At 36.5% G+C, this 18,804-nt stretch overlaps 1 protein-coding gene across 9 annotated transcripts in view; it reads right to left on the minus strand.

The window, feature by feature from the left end:
• Window positions 1-16,990, minus strand: part of HECTD1 (HECT domain E3 ubiquitin protein ligase 1) — a 55,369-nt gene extending 38,379 nt beyond the window's left edge. For 7 of the 9 annotated variants that reach the window (XM_010711654.3, XM_010711649.3, XM_010711648.3 and 4 more), the window contains exons 1-3: window positions 16,826-16,989; window positions 3,844-4,078; window positions 2,765-2,992 (exon numbers count right to left, since the gene is read on the minus strand). In XM_010711654.3, the coding sequence (XP_010709956.1) occupies window positions 2,765-2,992; window positions 3,844-4,078; window positions 16,826-16,965 (603 nt within the window). In that variant the 5' untranslated portion in view covers window positions 16,966-16,989. Of the gene's footprint in view, window positions 1-2,764; window positions 2,993-3,843; window positions 4,079-16,825 lie in introns of all 9 variants that reach the window. The other 2 variants (XM_010711653.3, XM_010711652.3) reach the window with 1 other exon arrangement.
• Between the last annotated feature and the right edge of the window lie 1,814 nt (window positions 16,991-18,804).

An 18,804-nucleotide genomic window follows, 5' to 3' on the forward strand; every position in this document is an offset into this window, starting at 1 on the left:
GCATATGCGTGTGTATGTATGCATATGCGTGTGTATGTATGCATATGCGTGTGTATGTATGCATATGCGTGTGTATGTATGCATATGCGTGTGTATGTATGCATATGCATATGCGTGTGTATGTATGCATATGCATATGCGTGTGTATGTATGCATATGCATATGTATGTATGCATATGCGTGTGTACATATGCATATGCGTGTGTATGTATGCATATGCATATGCGTGTGTATGTATGCATATGCATATGCGTGTGTATGTATACATATGCATATGCGTGTGTATGTATACATATGCATATGCGTGTGTATGTATACATATGCATATGCGTGTGTATGTATACATATGCATATGCGTGTGTATGTATACATATGCATATATGTGTGTATGTATACATATGCGTATATGTGTGTATGTATACATATGCGTATATGTGTGTATGTATGTGTATATGTATGTATGTATGCGTATATGTATGTATGTATGTATGCGTGTATATATGTATGTATGTATATATATATAAAGCCTGAAATTCAGGTTCCTCACTAAAGTTTAAAAAATAAAAATGCAATCCGCAGTGACACTGTGGAAATAAGGCTTACTGATGATCCTCTTAACAGCACAGAAAAAAATACTTCTGGCCAACTGCCCAGGAAAAGGATCCAATTTCTCTTCATGCTTGTGTTGAAAACAGAGCAGGGAGGTTGCCTTGAATGTTTCTTATCTATACTGCACATCACACTAGAAATGTCTCTACTCATCATATCACGGACTTTGCATAGGCATATGAATGTGAGCTGCTTCTGGCATGTTTTGCTTTCTAAACATCAAGGTAACAAATCAGGCTCTCTGAAGTTTAATTAAAAACAAAAACAAAGAAACAAAACAAAACAAACAAAAAAAACCCCAGTATCTATTCATCATCAAACTCTAAATTAATACAGTTCTTAGTCCCAAAAGTGACATCAATTTCTAGTGCAGCCCATTTTCAAATTGATTATCACATATAGAGGCCTTAAAGACAGTTGTTACACAGATTATGGAATTATTAGCCACTTAGCCAGACCATATTAAGTTAAAAATCATAAATCTTCACTAATTGAAGACTTGAAAAACAAATATTCTCATGACTAAATACAACACTTGCTGGCATGGTCCCTGCATGCCAAACATTCTGATTTATCAGTACTTTTATAAGAGATTTTTTTCTTTATCTTACAATGGTGATTAGATATGTTCTCTGACATTTTGCTGCCATTCTTTGACAGCAAGGTGTATAAACAATTCCTTCTATCTTTACATAAATCATAATGTAAACAATTTACCAATTTCACCAGAACTGCTCTGTCAAAAATACACAAGCAAGGGTCAGCTTATTTAGTCCTGCACTATGGACATCAGTTAACAAAGCAATTGTACTGCGGAAGATATTTATACTTTTTCTCACAAATCATAAGTGAAGTAGGTAGGTTAAAAAAGCAAACATACATAAGCTGTTTTTGGGGCCTCATTCATCTGGTCTGAACTCTACTAATCAAGTGCAATTACTCACTGGCTACGCAGACTTGGTCACAAAGTGACCAAGAAGAAAAAAAAAAGAAATAAAAAAGAAAATGATAAGATGTTACTGGGCAAATCCAGGACAAAGATCAACATTTGTCATAAAAGCTTCCTTCACAGAAAGCATACAGCTCTCAAATTCACTTACTATCAAATGGACTTCTCTGAGCTTAAGCAAACTCATCTTTAAGCATTAAATACTAAAAGACAAAGTTTACGAAAGTTGGAATTCTTGCTCAGATCTCCAACATCTCCAAAAAAAAAAAATTTTTTTTTTTTTTGAAACATTTTAAATTGAGAAATAAAGACTGCAGTCTTATGGTCTAAACTTCAGAGTTAGCTTGCCTCAGATGATCGGTGATTAACGAAGTTTAATGTCTAAAAACCAAAGTAGCTTATTCATTTGCAACAGCCATCTGACGTGGTTATTTCAAAAAGATCTGAAAATACAATATAAGTGTAACACACAGTCGAAAAGACTTACCATGTCATATTTGGGAGTCTAACTAAACAAAAATAGGGAGTTGGGGTGGAGTAAAGACAGGAATAGGGACAAAGGAGGGGTAGAAACTGGGCCTGAGAAAGGCACTGACAAGAAACTTGGCCAGGATGCAGCAAAAATTTGACTAAACAGCTACTGCAAAGCATTAATGTGACATACACAAAAGAATGCTACCAGTGGGAAAATTAAAGGAATTATTTCCTAGATTTTACATTACCTCAGGTTTATAAAAGTGTTGTAGAAAAGTGATGTTGGGTCTATAGTAGTACCTTTAAGTGGCTTCCAGTACTATATTTTAACATGCACTGTGGATGTTTTTGTTGTTTCCCTCAGTCTGGCAACAGAAAAACAAACTAAACTTTCACCTTTTATTTATACTCAGTATAATACTGACTGAAGCACAGATATAGAACAACTAGTTCAGATGCTATTTCCAAGAAAAAGTCACCAGGACATTTCTAAATAAATTGTCAGAGGCAGGATAAGATCATATTCACACAATAGCACTTGCAGTTAAACACTAAGCAGTATTTATATTCTCTTGTCATCACAACTGTAAAAGAAAACTACCACAATATCCAAATATAACCACTACTATGTAAACACCTCGTTATGAAGACTATATAAAAATACAAAGCCATTCATTTATTAAACATAATGGATGTTAAATTCACAATTTATCGAGCCAACAGTTACATTACCTGATGGTCTTCATGTTTTAATAAACTAGACAGTGATTCCACACAGATCTCTAATGAAGAATCCTGAGGTTCCATTTTACCACACAGCCTGGATACTACAGCCATAGCAGAATGTAAAGTATCTTTATGAACAAGATGTCCGCTGTCACGAATAAATGTCAGGACACAGTTCAACCCTCCAGCCTCAAACACAGCTCCTGACTCACGGGTACAGATTAATTCCAACACCTAAAATGAAATGAAATATAATTACAGTACATAAAAATACAGTTAGCTGTGTATATACACCTACAGAACTGAAGTAGGTAAAACAACATAGGAAAACTTTCTCTTCAAAACCCATAAGGAGTCAAAACCTCCAGCACACTAACAGTTTTATTTTAAGATACAGGACCAAATACAAGAAAATCCCCCCTACGGTAGTTTTACTGTTGTTGTTTTTTTGTTTTTTCTTTAAGAAGTGTTCATAAGGAAGGCTAAATAAGATCATCTTTTTCTGAGAGATTATTAAGTTTCTGGTAACACACAACTGAGAGCTCTGAAACTTCCATAAATCCTGTTACATCCGTGATATTCTTTCAAGTAACCTGGAATAGCATAAATAGGAAATGCATGTGTAGTCTTAGTTTTAGTCCTTGATTACTACAGCCTATGTGCTATCACATAACAAGTTACACTATATGGAGATGATTTTGAGGGTCTGGTAAATTCTTCTGAAAACTTCACAAGGCTGCACAGAACTATGCCCCATACTATGAAAGAGACAACAAACAATTTAATTTTTTTTAACAATAGGTGAATTATAAAATTATCCCTCAGCATGCTAATCAACTTAGACAAGCAGGAATATTTTATTCTAGAATTTCTGGGGTTTTTTTTGTGTAGATAGATATATTCCTTTTTCAGACTGACAATAAAGCTAAGCAGCACAGCCAGCATGTAAACTTTAACATACTACGCATGTCTTTGCTTCATTTTTTTTTCTTTTTGATGATATACAAGATTTGAATACAAGCAAATTGTTCTGGAATAGCATGTTCTCCAGATCACTCTTAAACAAGGTTCTACAGAAAACATACCTTCACGCACTGCTCAGCCAAATCTCTGCTGGTTCTGTTGTTAAGCTCAACAACTACTAAACGATTACAAAGTGCCTTGATAGCTCCATCAACTCCAACAATCCTACGGGTGCATTCTGCTGATACATCCAGATAATAGGTGATGGCACGAGCTGTTACTTCTAATACATTGTCTGGTGCACTTTCATCAAGAAAAATTTTGCACAGTGCTGGTAAAAAAGTTCGAGGAGGACATCTGAAGGGGAAAAAAAAAGATTAATTAGTACACTGTGCTAGATCTTCTACATTAAGAGATTTCATACATCTCCACATTAAATGACTGATGCTTTTCATGCTGTTGTGAGATTCTAGATTAGTTTACAGCTGGTCCAAGACATTCAGATAAAATGCAGATATCTCACAGACACCCCAAAATTCAAATCAGCAACCTAAAAAGATGCCACAATAGAGGAGGAAACCCAGAAGAATAAAAAGATGGTTGAAATTCTGCATGCATTAGGAAAAATATATCATCTTAGAAAGTTGTTTTTGAATTTAATCTTGCTTCACCAATCAATTTATTTTTTCTCAACAGAGCTTCAGGATTCATAATGAGATAACCAATTAACCATGAAATATTACATTCAATAATAAGAACTACAGATCTCAGGTACACTATATAATTTAATGCTTTGTCTGGCCTTTCTTCACGTTCTTAACATACCCACTTCCCTTCTTATCCTTTCTCACCTTCTCCCTTTTCTCCCCTAACCCTCACTTGAGCTATACTTAAGGCAAATTCTTTTCCAATATCATATAACCACTTAGCAATAAATGACCTAATATAATGATTGTTCAACTACAGAAATAAAATACTTCAAAGGTTACGATGGGGAATTAATTGAAGGGGCCACATACTGTGGTACTAGCCATAACAACTGGATACCTCATTCTAAGATGTAGGAAAAGAACAAGTACTGCAACTTCTTTTTAATATATTGGTCTGGAAAAGGAGTCCTAAAACTTGTCTAAACCCAGACAGAGCAAAAACGATAGCATGCATTTGGTCTGGAAAACAGGTGAAGCACTCATTGACTAATCATCCTGTACACTAACTCAGAAGTCACTCAATACCTCACCTGGTATGTACAGTGAGTGATTCACACACAAGGGCATCAAATTCTGAGACAGCAAAATGCTGATTGTTTCCTTAAAGATCCAACCATGCTATATTAAGTGATTAAATAACAATGTGCAACAAATCCAAAGCCTGATGATCCTTAGTGATGTGAATAAGTGAAGCTTTGATAGACATAAATGTCACATTTAACACTTAGGATAACATGGTTTATGTGTTGGATACATTAATATAACGTACCACAGAATTGTTTGGGTTGGAAAGGAACTTACAGCCCAGTCACTTCCAATGTCCTACTGGACAGGCTTGGAACCCATAGATTAGGTTGCTCAGGGCCCCATCTAACCTTGAATGCCTCCGGGGATGGGGCATCCACACCTTCCCTGGGCAACATGTTCCAGTGCTTCACCAACCAATATCTAAGCTAAATGTTTCCTCTTTTATTTTAAAAACATTCCTGCTTGTCCTATCACACTCTGCCCCTGTATTGCTTGAAGATTTATGATTCAACAGTTTATAAAAAGACACTGCACAAATGTCAACTTGGATTTTTTGAAAATGGGAACTGAAAAGCTTGAAAGAACTCTACTTCTGTCCTTAAAACAGTTGTCTGAGAGAACTCAGATGACATAGGGAAAACATCAGGTGCCTATCATTTATACTGAATTATTTGTCAGCACATAAACGGCAGCAATGTTTTTCTTGTAAGAACACAGATTACTGACAAAAACTTCATTTCTTGGTTTGTTTATTTTTAATTACTTTTTGCTAAAACATCTAGCTAGGTAGCTAGGTAGTCAGGAGTCATACTTTTTCAGTTAGGAGGCAAACAACAACACTCTCAGTGCTAGAGCATCTGTCTTCTGATCTAAAGGAATGCTTCCCAGTCTTCCAATAAGGGTACTATGTTGCGTCATTGGGAATCAGAAAGAAACAGAAGCTTTGTCATATATTTAACCTGTGGAAATTACTTAGTTCTGGAAAGATAAAAAGCTTAGTGACTTAAGATAAAATTTGAAGACTACAGTAAAGCACATTAAATTCCTGTAAGAGCAGCAGTAACGCTATGAACTTCATGTTCCAAAAAAATTATCCCTTCTGAAAATAGCAACCAATCTAATTTTAACAAGAGCTTTCACAGAAAATTCCTGCAAGCTACTTCAGTCTCCGAACTCTGTGTACTTGGTGTTTCTTTTAACAGTTCCATTCCAATGCAATGCTCTGAACCAAATGTAAACAAATCTATCAAATCATCTACTTTATGTGCAATGAAAAATCTGTTCCGAAAAAAAAAAACAAAACTGAAAATCAGGATGGTTTATGAAGTATCAGTCATATAAGATGTATATAAAGGAAAAAAAAAAGCTTTATTACAGCTCATATGAATTTAAAACTAGCAAAAGTACAAATTTCATTTTACTCAGATGTTGTTACTGGGAACATAGCAAAAATCAAACAAGATATTTTAGGACTCCAGGACAACAAATGCACATTTCTTCTCACTTCCTTAGCACAGGAAACATAGAGTTGTGTCATCTTCTCTCTCCTCATGTTTCTCTCGAACAATTTGGTTCAAGTTCTACACAGTACAGTAGGGCAAATGAAATCATTATCCCTAAAGTTACACCAGAGAATAAAACACGTGCAGAAGTCTGAAGTATTTCTGAGATGGGTCAAACAGACAGAATAATGCTTCACTGGCCCTGGGACTAACACTTTGGCCATTAAGACTACCATTAGTCGTTTTATTATTGTTTTCTTAACAGTGCCTTAAGAATCTGTAATATGCAACTACTCTGTATTTTTTAAATGAGGTCTTAGCTGGCAGCATATCAAGTTTTTCAAGTCCAAAAGATGACAGCAACACTGACAACAATTTTCAAAATAAACTGAGGTCATCATCTCCGTTCCCAGATAAAACACACAAAGATTTGACCAGTGCAATCCACAACATCTGAGATCCAATTTTCCTAGATAGTATCTCTAGGATATCCATTCACTGCTCTTTAACATTGTTCCAGACTAACCCATCGCTACATTTCATTTCTTGCAGCACAGGCCTTTAACACTTGTTAACACCTGTAACTAATGCTACAGGTGGAAGAAAAAGAGAAGAGTACAAGGTTCTTCACTATTCACATGTAACAGCTTCTGAAGTCAGCTACTGACTTCTTATAATTCTATGAAAACAAAATTAACAACTTATATTTAGATGTATTTCTGAAATATGCCTTCAAGAAGATTTGTCCAAACCACTTGTAGTAGTCTTTCACTCTTTGGGTCATAATACCCCAAGATAAGACAAAAAGCATATCAAAATATAAATTATTTCCTTTGATTTAAACAATAGTTTGATGGTGCGGATTGCAATAAATAATATATTTCTATTCTAACCTTAACCAAGCAAACTAGGGTGAGCTTCTTGAGGACAAATATCACTGACTGACTTTCACTGACATCACATAAGCACGCCAGCAGGAATGTAAACACATGTACACGTCCTCTGTAAGTTTTAGATGTTGCCTTCTTCCTCCTGAACTTATTACAGTCTTGTGACAGTAGACATGTTAGATTAAATCTGAGTCTCCCTCATGGCTAGCTCAGAGACTTTCTCCTTACTACACTATCTGCACCTATCCAGAAAAGTTCCTAACAGTCTGCTTAGCACCTCCTCCTAATCTATTGCCTGTGACATGCAAGTTATAAATATTTGTCATGTTATAGCACAAGGGCTCTCATAGCAGATCAGTATTTCACTGCACTAAGCAAAGAACAGAGTGAACAGATTCCATCCATCCTTGAAAAGCTAACATCTAGTTGAACAACAGGACAGATACAGATGAGAATGCAAACTCATCACCCCACATTACTCAATCTTATCTCAGTATCACAGCAGTTTTGAGAACTATGATTTGTTTAATGTACCATATCTTTGCATTGGATTTCCATATTTTAGTTCCTCACATATTTTTAAAGCACATTACTACACATGTAGTGCCATCACCAGCATCTTCTGCTTTTAAGAGTAAGCCTCTACAGAAGGTTTTCTTTTAATCCAGCTTCTCCAAGAGAAATCAAAAGAATGAACTGCACTGCTCTCATTAGGCCCACAGTTGCTAGCTAAATTGCCACTCTGCACATGCATGCAAAAACAGGGTAAGGAAGATGTCCTGTTTTGCTTTACTCAGAGCAATAGTATTCAGAACAAGCAGAGGATATACAACATATGTGCCAAGTACTACTAGCCTTACTGAAGGCTGCAAAAGAACTCAGCCTGCTTTGAACTTGGTTCTGTAATGAAGTCCACTCACGCTTTACTAACTCCTGAAGTTTCTGCTATCCAGGGAAGTACCATCTGCCATTGACACAGAACCTAAGTGTTGTTAGTCCAAAACAGCACAACAGGGAACACATCCTCGGTTGTTTGAGCTACAGTAATCTCAAACATGTGGATAAAATAATTACAGCGTAACATTACACGGCTGTCACATTTTGAACAACTTCAGTCATTTCACTGTAGGTATGGTGTGGATAAGTGTTACAAATTTAAGTACTTCGGTGAGCTTTATAGTGATCTCCCTCTAATCCCCAAATCTGCATTAAGCTATTACATCGGTTTCTAATGGTTGCAACTACGAGAATCTGCCCTACATGCCTAAGGGGTGAGAATATGCATGTATGAGTGGTCCAAGAGAAAGGACTGGAAGGGGGAAAGAGAGCAGCAGCAAGTAGGGAAATAAAAGGGATGCAACCCTGTCACATCCATACAAATGAAAAGTGCCCTTCCATTCTGCAGCTCTGTTACTGGTTTCTGGTTATTGGCACCCAAGACCTAGCAGATGGTCTCTACGCATCAAAACATCCTAACAGGTTCCATGAGCAGTTTCTGAGCTTTGCCTCAATCAGATCTTGAGTTCAGACAGACACATTGTTACTGAACTGTAAGCAAAGGCAGCACTTCCCATCTGGAAGTAATTCTATCAAGCAGGTCCTTAGAGGATAATTTTCTATTGATCAGCATTATAGGGTTTTTTGTTTGTTTGTTTAATGCAGAATTGGGTAAGAGAATACACTTAACCCCAGCAGAAACCAAACAGGAAGTCAGACAAGCCATGTATGTTAAGCTTTAAGTCTAAGATAAATCCTTTCTTCCTTAAGGATCCTGGCTTCCTTAGGCAGGCTAGTATAGAAGAAAGAGACCTGTTAAATATCTGCTATTGAAGATTAGGCCCATCAATTACGCAGAACCTAGTGCTGTTCCATCTAAGACCACGCTCAGAAGTGTCCTCTGATAGGTAGCAAAGCAAGGCATTCAGGAGTATCCGTATCACAGCAGCACTTGTTGGATTCACCTCTAGAAAGCACTGGAAGAATAATAAGACTGCTGAATACTCAGCAGCAGAGAAGTTGAGAGCATAATTATTGCATTAAATGGACAGATAGGACAGGACAGCAATCAACACAACTGTAACTATAGGTTCCAACTGATGATGCTTTGCAGATCTAAGAGAAAAGAACACAAACTTTTCATTATCACAGGCCTCAACTCCTAGTGGGAGAAAAATAAGCAAACACATCATTTCTAATCTTAAAGTATCCCAGTATCAAAACTGATTTCACCATGTTGCTTTTATAAAGGCTGTACAGAACCATAGAATCACCAAGGTTGGAAAAGACCTACAAGATCATCCAGTCCAATCGTCCACCAATCACCAACAGCTCTCACTAAACCACATCCCTCAACACAACATCTAAACATTCCTTGAATGCCTCAGAGTGGTGACTCCACCACCTTCCTGGGCAGCCCATTTCAGCATATGACCACTCTTTCAGAAAAGCAGTATTTCCTAATGTTGTATTTAAAGAGTGTGTGTGTGCGCGTGTAGTAAAAGAATTGACAGAGCAGAAAAAAAGAAATTACCACAGCAAATAAATAAATTGCTGCTGCATCTTCAAAGTTGAAAAAGGTAACTCTGTTCAGAATGTCTGTCTGCAATGGAACAAACAAAAAGCAGTGTTTCCTTTAATATAGAAAAAAAACACTTTTGTAACAGTTTTCATTCTTTCAAATGAGAAAATAATGCCTAACATAAGTTAATATGTAGCTTTAAAATTCAGAACTAAACATTATCAAAACAATGCAATCATACTGACAAGATGTCAAGAAAGGGTAGGAAAACGCACAGCACTGTATCAGCACAACTCCATACGCCAACGCCTATGCCTCAGTCTCTCCCCTGTCCTTCACAAACAGGAGCATCCATAAGAATGCACAATTCTCATACAACCACAGCAGGAAGCTCCTGCTAAGCCCTTAAACACAAATGAAGTGACTCAGCTCTTCTGCAGCTTGCCAGACTACAAAGATACACAGGAAGTAAAAAACAGTCACTGTAAATTAATTTCTGTAACTACTTTTCATATTTTAAGCACATCCAAAAGCTTTGCCTAGAACAGCAACAACACTGGTAGTTTAAAGGTTACTGCTGAGTTTAAACAAGAAACCAAGCCACTTCACTCCTCCAATCCAGTGGTTAACCTTGCTGCTTCCAGCATTACGGAGCGTTAGCCAATTCGAGTGACTGCTGTATTCAGTTGACACACAGTCCTCACCACCTGACAAAGCCTTTGGCTTCAGACTTCTGGTCCCAGACATGTGACTTGTGGCAGAAAACCAAGCTCAGCTGCCTGCCAGCACTTGTGCTCAGTCCTAACAGCACATAGTCTGCACACACTGTCTGGACTACCCAGAGGCACAGGATCATTTAAACAAAACATACTTTAAAAAACACATAAATTACTTATTTTCTGATCTTAGTCTAGCTAATATATCAAGTCATAACTAAAAAGTTAGGAATCACGTCCTGGAAAGCAACTCTGAAGAGAAATAACTAAGATGGTGCTTCATGTACAGTGTTTTATAAACACCTGACTAAATTCTGGTAGCAGTAAGAAAAGTGTACTACTGTAACCAGCACGGATGAAGCCAGGGTTGGAAAATATTTCTAGACTGAAGAGCTGGAGAGAAGAAATAAGATCAGTAGCTGACTATATCCTTGCATATGCAAGTATGTTCACAGTGACAACGCTACTGACTTGCAGTCCATGAGGAAAAGGGGCATCGAGCGCCCAGGCAGACAACAGCCAGCCCTTTTGGGAGCATTAACTCCATAAAGTGATTCTGTCAAACAGGATGCTCAATTCAGGAGTATCCAAGAGAAATAAAGGGATGTACAACATTACAAAGGATGTTGCATTTAGCTGACCTAGAATTCCTGTCTGGCACGTGTTACCATGAAGGTTCTCAAAATGATGAGACAAGGCTAGTTAATCTCCATAACACCCATGACAACAAGACCATAATTCCCATTTTACAAAGAGCAACCAAAAGATAAATGTTTTAAAACTCTTTACCACTGCAAAAATAAACAAGAAAAATTCAAACCAAGCACCAACAAAAAACAGATAGCTTAAAAGTCAGAAATAACTCTAAACATTGTGCTGTAACATGACAGCTCCCTGAAAAATACAGCACATACCCCTACTATCTCTGTACTTACCATCCCAGAAAGGAAATCTGTGAGTGCTGAAGATCTCACTACACTGAAGTCTATCCACAGAGCGAGGAATTGCAGCACTGGCATTTCACTGCCGCCACATCCTCTGCCTTTGTTAGAAGGCAACAAATTAACAGGAATCACATGATTGTTGCCACTGTAAATCTTAAAATATTCCACTTATTGAGCGAGATAGTTGCATCAGCCCAAACCAGTAATTCACTAAGACCTTTTGCTTTGCTTGGTTTAAAACAACAAAAAATGGTAGCCTGTAGTTGACAGCAATACTTATCCCCATTTACTTACGGTTGCACTCAAAAAACAAAACAAAAAAAAAAAGAACCCACAAACCACATATAGGAGTGACATAACTTTAAACAAATAAACAACCACCAAAAACATCTGGCAAACCTGTAAGGGACATACATCATGAATGACTTTTCAAACTTCATATGGGTAGAGCTGCCCTCTCAGCCTGTCGGTTTTATCATGACTGTTAGGTCTGTGAAAGGGCACTTCACCATTGTCTAAATTACAAAGACGCTTCTAAAGCCAAAACAAAACTTCAAAAATAGGTCTAAAAAAATAGCACTTCAAATTCCTATCCCTTTCTCTACAAGAAAAATTGCTTTTCTGTCTGTATCTAATTTTGACTTACTGGGGTTATACAATTGTTGACTAAACAAAAATAGCACACGCAGTACTGAACCGCTCTCCCATTTTGTTATTTTCTCTCCGCTATGCAACACCAAGCAAATTTTTTTGTTGTTACAAGTTAAGCAGCCTAAAGCAAATTCAAGACAAACAAAGGAGTCTGTACTCGTAAGCCATCAGGCTGATGTAGAGCTGAACTTTTCCACAGTCTCACTAGGTCATATCAAATGAGACTTTTTCCATAAGAAGTTTATCTTACACTTGTTACTACACATTAACAAATCTGTGGCGGAAACGCACCTTATCTCTAGTGAGTACATACTTCATGAAAGAACAAGGTACCATGTATTGTAAATTAAAACTAACATATTCATCTTAAAAAAAAAAAAAAAAAAAAAACAACACCCCAAAACCTGAAAGGATTTGTTTTACGTGTTAGAACTCTGAACTCCAATCCCTTCTGTAATTTTTGTTTATATTTGTTAAATAAGTTAATAACTCCTGACTTTTTTTGTTGAAGGTGATTCAGGATAGAGGTGATTCAGGATAGAGCCAAAATGGAAGACGTCCTCTCCTTCCAAGCTCAGCGCTCCTCTGCACAGCCACACATATGCATTAATTGGCCCACTTATCTTTTCACAGAATAGGAAAGCTTTCACACAGGCTTTACTGATTGTTACACTACTGCCTTGTCTTATAAGTTTTTTTTTTATTTAGAATTTAAGAAAATAATTGAATAACATCTTTCTCACTAGGTACTTACTCTTACAGACACAGAAAGCAGCATCACAAAACCTATATCTGAGGAATTTCCATTGTATTTCACCAAAATAAAGTGAAACAAAAAGGGAAGAAGAAAAGTTGCCACATGTTATTTGGAGAAGGCCTATAGTAATAATGGGGGATTGTAACTAATAGTCTCCACAGGTCATTAAAATCACCTTTAACAAGTCAAACAATACCGTTTCAATAATATTTATAGAAAACATATATTTGGAGCTCCTGTTGACGCAATAGAACACCGTTTAACTACCATTTGGGACTAACACTTAATCACAATGAGTTTTGCTGTTTCCACATTCAATGACTTTGCAAAACCACTTCTAGTCACTCACCAGGTTTCCACAGCTCACACTATTGGCTGCTGCTGCAGTGGAAATGTTAGCCATACCTCATGCAAAATGACTAATAGGGGCTGTGACTCATTATCACCAGCAGATGAATATGCCACCAATTGATTTTAATGCTAACACACAAGTAATGCTAAAAGCAATTTAATTAGATGTAATTTATAAATCCAGGGAATACTAAAGAAACACCAATTACTTGGTACTATTATCTGACACTGGATGCACACCCCACGTGCTGTGATACTGCCACAGTACTGCACAAAATACAGCATCACGCAGTTATGATTACTTTCATTTTTGTGATCTGGTCTGAAAGATTATCTTCAATATCCCCCATTTTTGCACACAAATTATTAATTTTAGAATACATCATTTCATTGAGAGCGTTTGCAAAGTAGCTCTATTACTTCTCTTCAATATTGCAGTACAATGTTCTGAATCCATCATTTTTTTTCTTTAAAATTTGTTTTAGTTATTTCAGTTTACGATCATTCCTGCTAAGTGAGACTGTATATAACGGCACATAAAAGACTGCAAAAATTTGTCTGGAAACAGTGCTATGCTTTCAAGGAAAAGGCACAGCGTTCATGTCAATATTTTTCATGTGCCTGTTTCACTCTGTCAGTCCTCACCATATGCAGCTTTTAATCACCAGATCTACTCCATTAGAAGTATGAACTTTTTCTTATGTTGTAAAAGCAAGTAATTCCCTGTGTCAAAGATGACTGGTACTAAATAATTGAAGTCACTTTCACTGATGCCTGAAATAACTTTTACTTTATTCTCCAATAAATTAATAATTTCTAAATTTCACCTTTTGATTGTTGAATTCAACAGATGAAACATTTCCTTAAAAGTCTGTTAGTCAATGCCATGAACAGCAATAAACAGTTTAAAGATCTTGAAATAACGTCCACACAGCATACCAAAGTTTGGGAATGCTCTCCTGGTTTAACAGAACAGAAAACACTGATGTCTACAGATTGGTTTTTTTATTACCAGAAAAATGTGTCTACATTCTAAATCATGCATAAGCTGAAACCATTTTGAAAACTAGTTACTGATAAATGTGTTTGGTAATAGCGCTGTCAGATAGTCCCTTTTACTCTTGCTTCTTTAAAAGCATTACTGAATAGCAACTTTAAAATAATCCTTGATGTTATTTTCATTACTCTCTTTCAGGATGTGACAATGTTGGCTTCTTGAACTCATTTGGAAAAGATTTAAAAAATACTTTTCCATTTCTTACAAGAAGCCTCAAAATAAAGAAAGTAACCTTGAAATGTAGGCTGTGATACAACCTAATGAAAAGCTCTCCACTGAAGAGTGTATACTTCTCTCTACTTCTCCCATATTTGCAGTCACACCGTTCCACCTTTACCAGTTATCAGCCACCTCTCTACTCTGCTTTTATGCACTGTAAGAGCAGAAAACCATCCAGCTTCCTTAGTGCACGTAATGAGCAGCAGCAAGTGATGATAAACGGGAGCAGTAGCTCTTCCTTGGAAAGGTGATGAACTACTACTAGCACACCGAACACCACAGAATCACCACAGTCAGTGCACTAACAGTTCCAATTAGAAGTAGCAGTTGAAACTTGGCTGTAAAAAATCACACAAACTGGCAGTCACACCCTTATAACACCTTTCCAACTCACATTTTATTCTCTTCAGTTTTCTGTTTGAGGGAAGTTTACAACAATAAAAAAATAAAATCAACTAATTAGAAGACCAGCAGAATTATAATGAAACTCAAAACAAAAAAAATGCTAAAAGATATTTTCAATGTTGTTTCTGTCACAGTTTAGAATTAACTTTAAAACCATAGCTCTGCGATATTAAAGCATTCATTCCATGTGCTATAAAACAAAAAAAACCAAAAAACAACAAAACAAAAAAACATTTAGGACTACTGAATTCATTTATTTTGAAAGGAAAGTCGGCTCCAAAAAAAGATACAAAACCCACCACTACTTTATATTTTAAAAGCTGGCATTTTGTTGCTGATTTTCAAATATACAGAAGATATCTATTCAAATGTTTATTCCCATAATTGTATTTGTGTTCAAGATTAAATAGTTCAAGTAGAAAGTTTGCTTGAATTTGACTGAAAAAAATCATTCTGAATTATCAAATTCTCTTTTTTATAGAGGTAAATAAATAAGTCACTATTTCACTATTTCAGCTAATGCTGAAAGCATAGCATTATCCACAGGGACAGGTACAAAGTCCAATGCATCACTCTACTGTCTCTTTCAATTCCAAAATTTCACCCATGAGGCCTTCAAGGCCAAGCTCAGCCAATTTCAAGTTCTAAAGCAGCATACAAGACTTTGATCAGCATTCCACAAGTATCAGAAATCCTTGTTTTACGTACGATGCATGAATTTTCCACTTCTTGAAATAAAAGCAGTCATGAAGGGCAAATGTCCTTTCCTAACAGTCTGAAAGCTGTTCTCTTCGATAGGGCTAGAATACTTACACACCTAAATGCTCCTAAACCTACACACCTACAAAGCAAGGTAAATGTGAAAGATGCCTGTCATACCATGAGAAGACAAAAAAAAAAAAAAAAAAGGAAAAAGGAAAGTGAGACTGAGAACGAAAAGGTGGAAAGGAGGAGAGAAGCAAGAAGATCAATACATGAACGAGGGAAGAAAAAAAACTAACCAACAAAACAGATCACGAAAGACATTTCAGATTATGGAGTAGATTCAGGAAGATGATGGAAAGATTTCTAAAACAAACAAACAAAAAACCAATCCAAACAAAAAAGTAACAATACTGCTAATAAATACTAAAACTCCAATTCTTTTTACTGCCTCCTCTTTTCACACTACTCACAGGAAGTAGTGTAACAAAAACACAGCAACAGAAGTGGTTACATCAGCACTTTGAGACAAATAGAAGAAAGGAGTGAGAACAAGGACTGGATTCTTGGTGTACAGATGAGACAAGAAACAGAGCAGTGCAAAGATCAACCTTCTTCAAAGAAAGGCAAAGTATTTCTGTAAAAAGTAGATAATATCTGTGATTCTTTTTGGTCTGCAGAGCTCAAAAAAGCTCTTAAGAAAAGCGTTGCAAGTGCACAGTACATATATAGATAGATAGATAGATAGATACACACACACACACACACACAACAAAAAGTGATCATGATTGTTTTAACTCAATTAAAAAGTTTTTTTCCTCTAGCAGCACTAGGTAAAATAAATTCTTCCACCCTGCAACTCTGAATACATTTATTTAAATTAAACAATCAAAACCATTAGTCAGAACAGGCACTGTGAATCATTCACATGGCACTACATTCGTAATTAGAAAACAGTACTTTACACATTAGCAGACACTTCATTTCATAACAGATACTCAGGTTTGGACTCTAAGACCATTTTCAGAACTGAAAGTTTTTCAAGTTTGAAATGTTAAATTTCAATAATGTTGAATGCCATGAATGCTTAAGGTTATATACGGCTATCAAAAGAGGAAAACAGCATACCACAAATGAAAGGCAGAACTACTTACGTTTCAAAACAGCGATCTACGTTGTCTGACATCAGAAGTAGCATGCATAGCTGTTCCAGTGCTATTAGCTGCATATCCCTTTCATCTCCCTGACCCATCTGCAGCCACTCCAGCAATGTGTCTGGGTCCACATCTGCCATGGCTTAACCAAAAAAAAAAAAACAAACCAAAAAAAACAAACAAAACCAAAAAACAACCAACAAGAAAAAAAAAGCCGCCTCTGCTTAAATTTAAAAGTACCAAAAATATCCTTTAATTGTTCAAGTCAGATAAAGTTGAATGCGATTAACCCCTCTCTTCAGCAAGCCCAGGCTCCTGCAGCTTTCACCTGAAAAGAGAAAAAAAAGACAAAAAAACAATTATCTTCACAGCGTATTGCATTTGCTCTCCTCTAAAACATACAACATATTTTCAGGCTGACGTGAAGACAACTTCCAAATATCTGACCAGCAATTCTTTTTTTTTTTTTTCTTTTTTTTTTTCCTTTTGTCAAGCTCTATGAGTCAACTGTAATATGTTTGCTCCACTTTCTTGGAAACAAATCTCTGAATCCAGTTGACAAGCAAGACTTAAAGCCTTCTCTTATAAGAAACTCAAAATTTAAAATATAAACAGAAAAATCATGCTTAACTATTTTGTATGTTCTCAGAGCTAATATAAAGACAAACACTGCTGTCGTGCCTCTTCCATTCCCTTTAATATCTCTTTTTCATAAGCCACCCAACTTTCTGGAAGATGGATTCTCTCTCCATTCAAGCATTCCAATACAAAAAGACACCAAAAGCATACTTCAAATGAAAATTACACAGCACAAAAAAAAATTGAGATGAACGACTAAAGATGAAAAATCTTCACAAAACTTTTTTGAATGCTTCATCCTTTAAAACAGCTCTGAAACATAATAAAAAGAAGCTTCTTTAAGCCAAAGGAGAAAAAAGATAATTTCAGGATCACTTCTGTTTTTAAGTTTCTTTTTTAACTAAAAAAAGCATACGCAAGTCACATTTTTTTAAGCACAGTGAATAATTAAAATAATTCATGTACTTATAAGGAAAACAACATTATTTGTTGGCCCAATGCCACGGTTGTACATGCGAGCTGGAGACCAAAAAAAGTCCCTTAAAAATGCTAGGAAGTATTTCTGATCTGTAAGCAAGCATGACCACAGTGTTTAATAAAAATTAGAACAAATTTATGGTTATGAACCAACTTCAAACTAAATACAATAGAAAGATTTTTAGTATAGCTTATTAAGAAGAAAAAAAAAGACAGGGTAAGTTCACCAAACACATGGGAAAGCACAGAATACTGGACAGGGTGCTTGCATATGTGGGAGAGGGAGGAAGAGGCCTGATCTGGACAAAGTCTGCTGACTTGTTTACTTGCTACTAATGAGTTAGTAGTTAAAACATAACTCCACCAAGGGCAGACAAGAATTTACAGAGCCAGATATTGGTGTTACACAGAGAAGGGACGTGGAAGCAGCAGTGCTGCTTCACAACAGCTTAAAATCCCAAGATGTGACAATAATAAAGTAGAATAATATGACTTTTTACCACTTAAAGCCATAAAGACATTACAGATAACTCAAAAACTGCTTGCCGCTACAAATATTTTGGTTTTGCTCCAATCTCGCTGAATTGCAAACTGTAAAAAGTAATTCATGTTACTAAATCCGTTTTCTATACTGAAAAGGCTGCCGACAATACCAAGCAGTTTACAGACCGTATTTCTCATTCTAGACTAAATAAAATAACAACCGAGATCGCGTTGTAGTTATAGCACTCTCCTTAAGGCGATTAAATGATTAACCTCAAACGGGGGGCTGGGGGCGTTAGGGCACGGGAGGAGGGAGGGAAGAAAGGGCGAAGGCAGCAGAAACGAGACACACAGGAGAGGCAGCGAGAGCGGGCTAAGTCTAGCGCAGCACCTGCCGTCCGCGCACTCGGCGGCGCCGGGGGCAGACGGCAGCGAAGAGC

The sequence above is a fragment of the Meleagris gallopavo genome, chromosome 5 (assembly GCF_000146605.3).
Source record: "Meleagris gallopavo isolate NT-WF06-2002-E0010 breed Aviagen turkey brand Nicholas breeding stock chromosome 5, Turkey_5.1, whole genome shotgun sequence".
Taxonomy (NCBI): domain Eukaryota; kingdom Metazoa; phylum Chordata; class Aves; order Galliformes; family Phasianidae; genus Meleagris; species Meleagris gallopavo.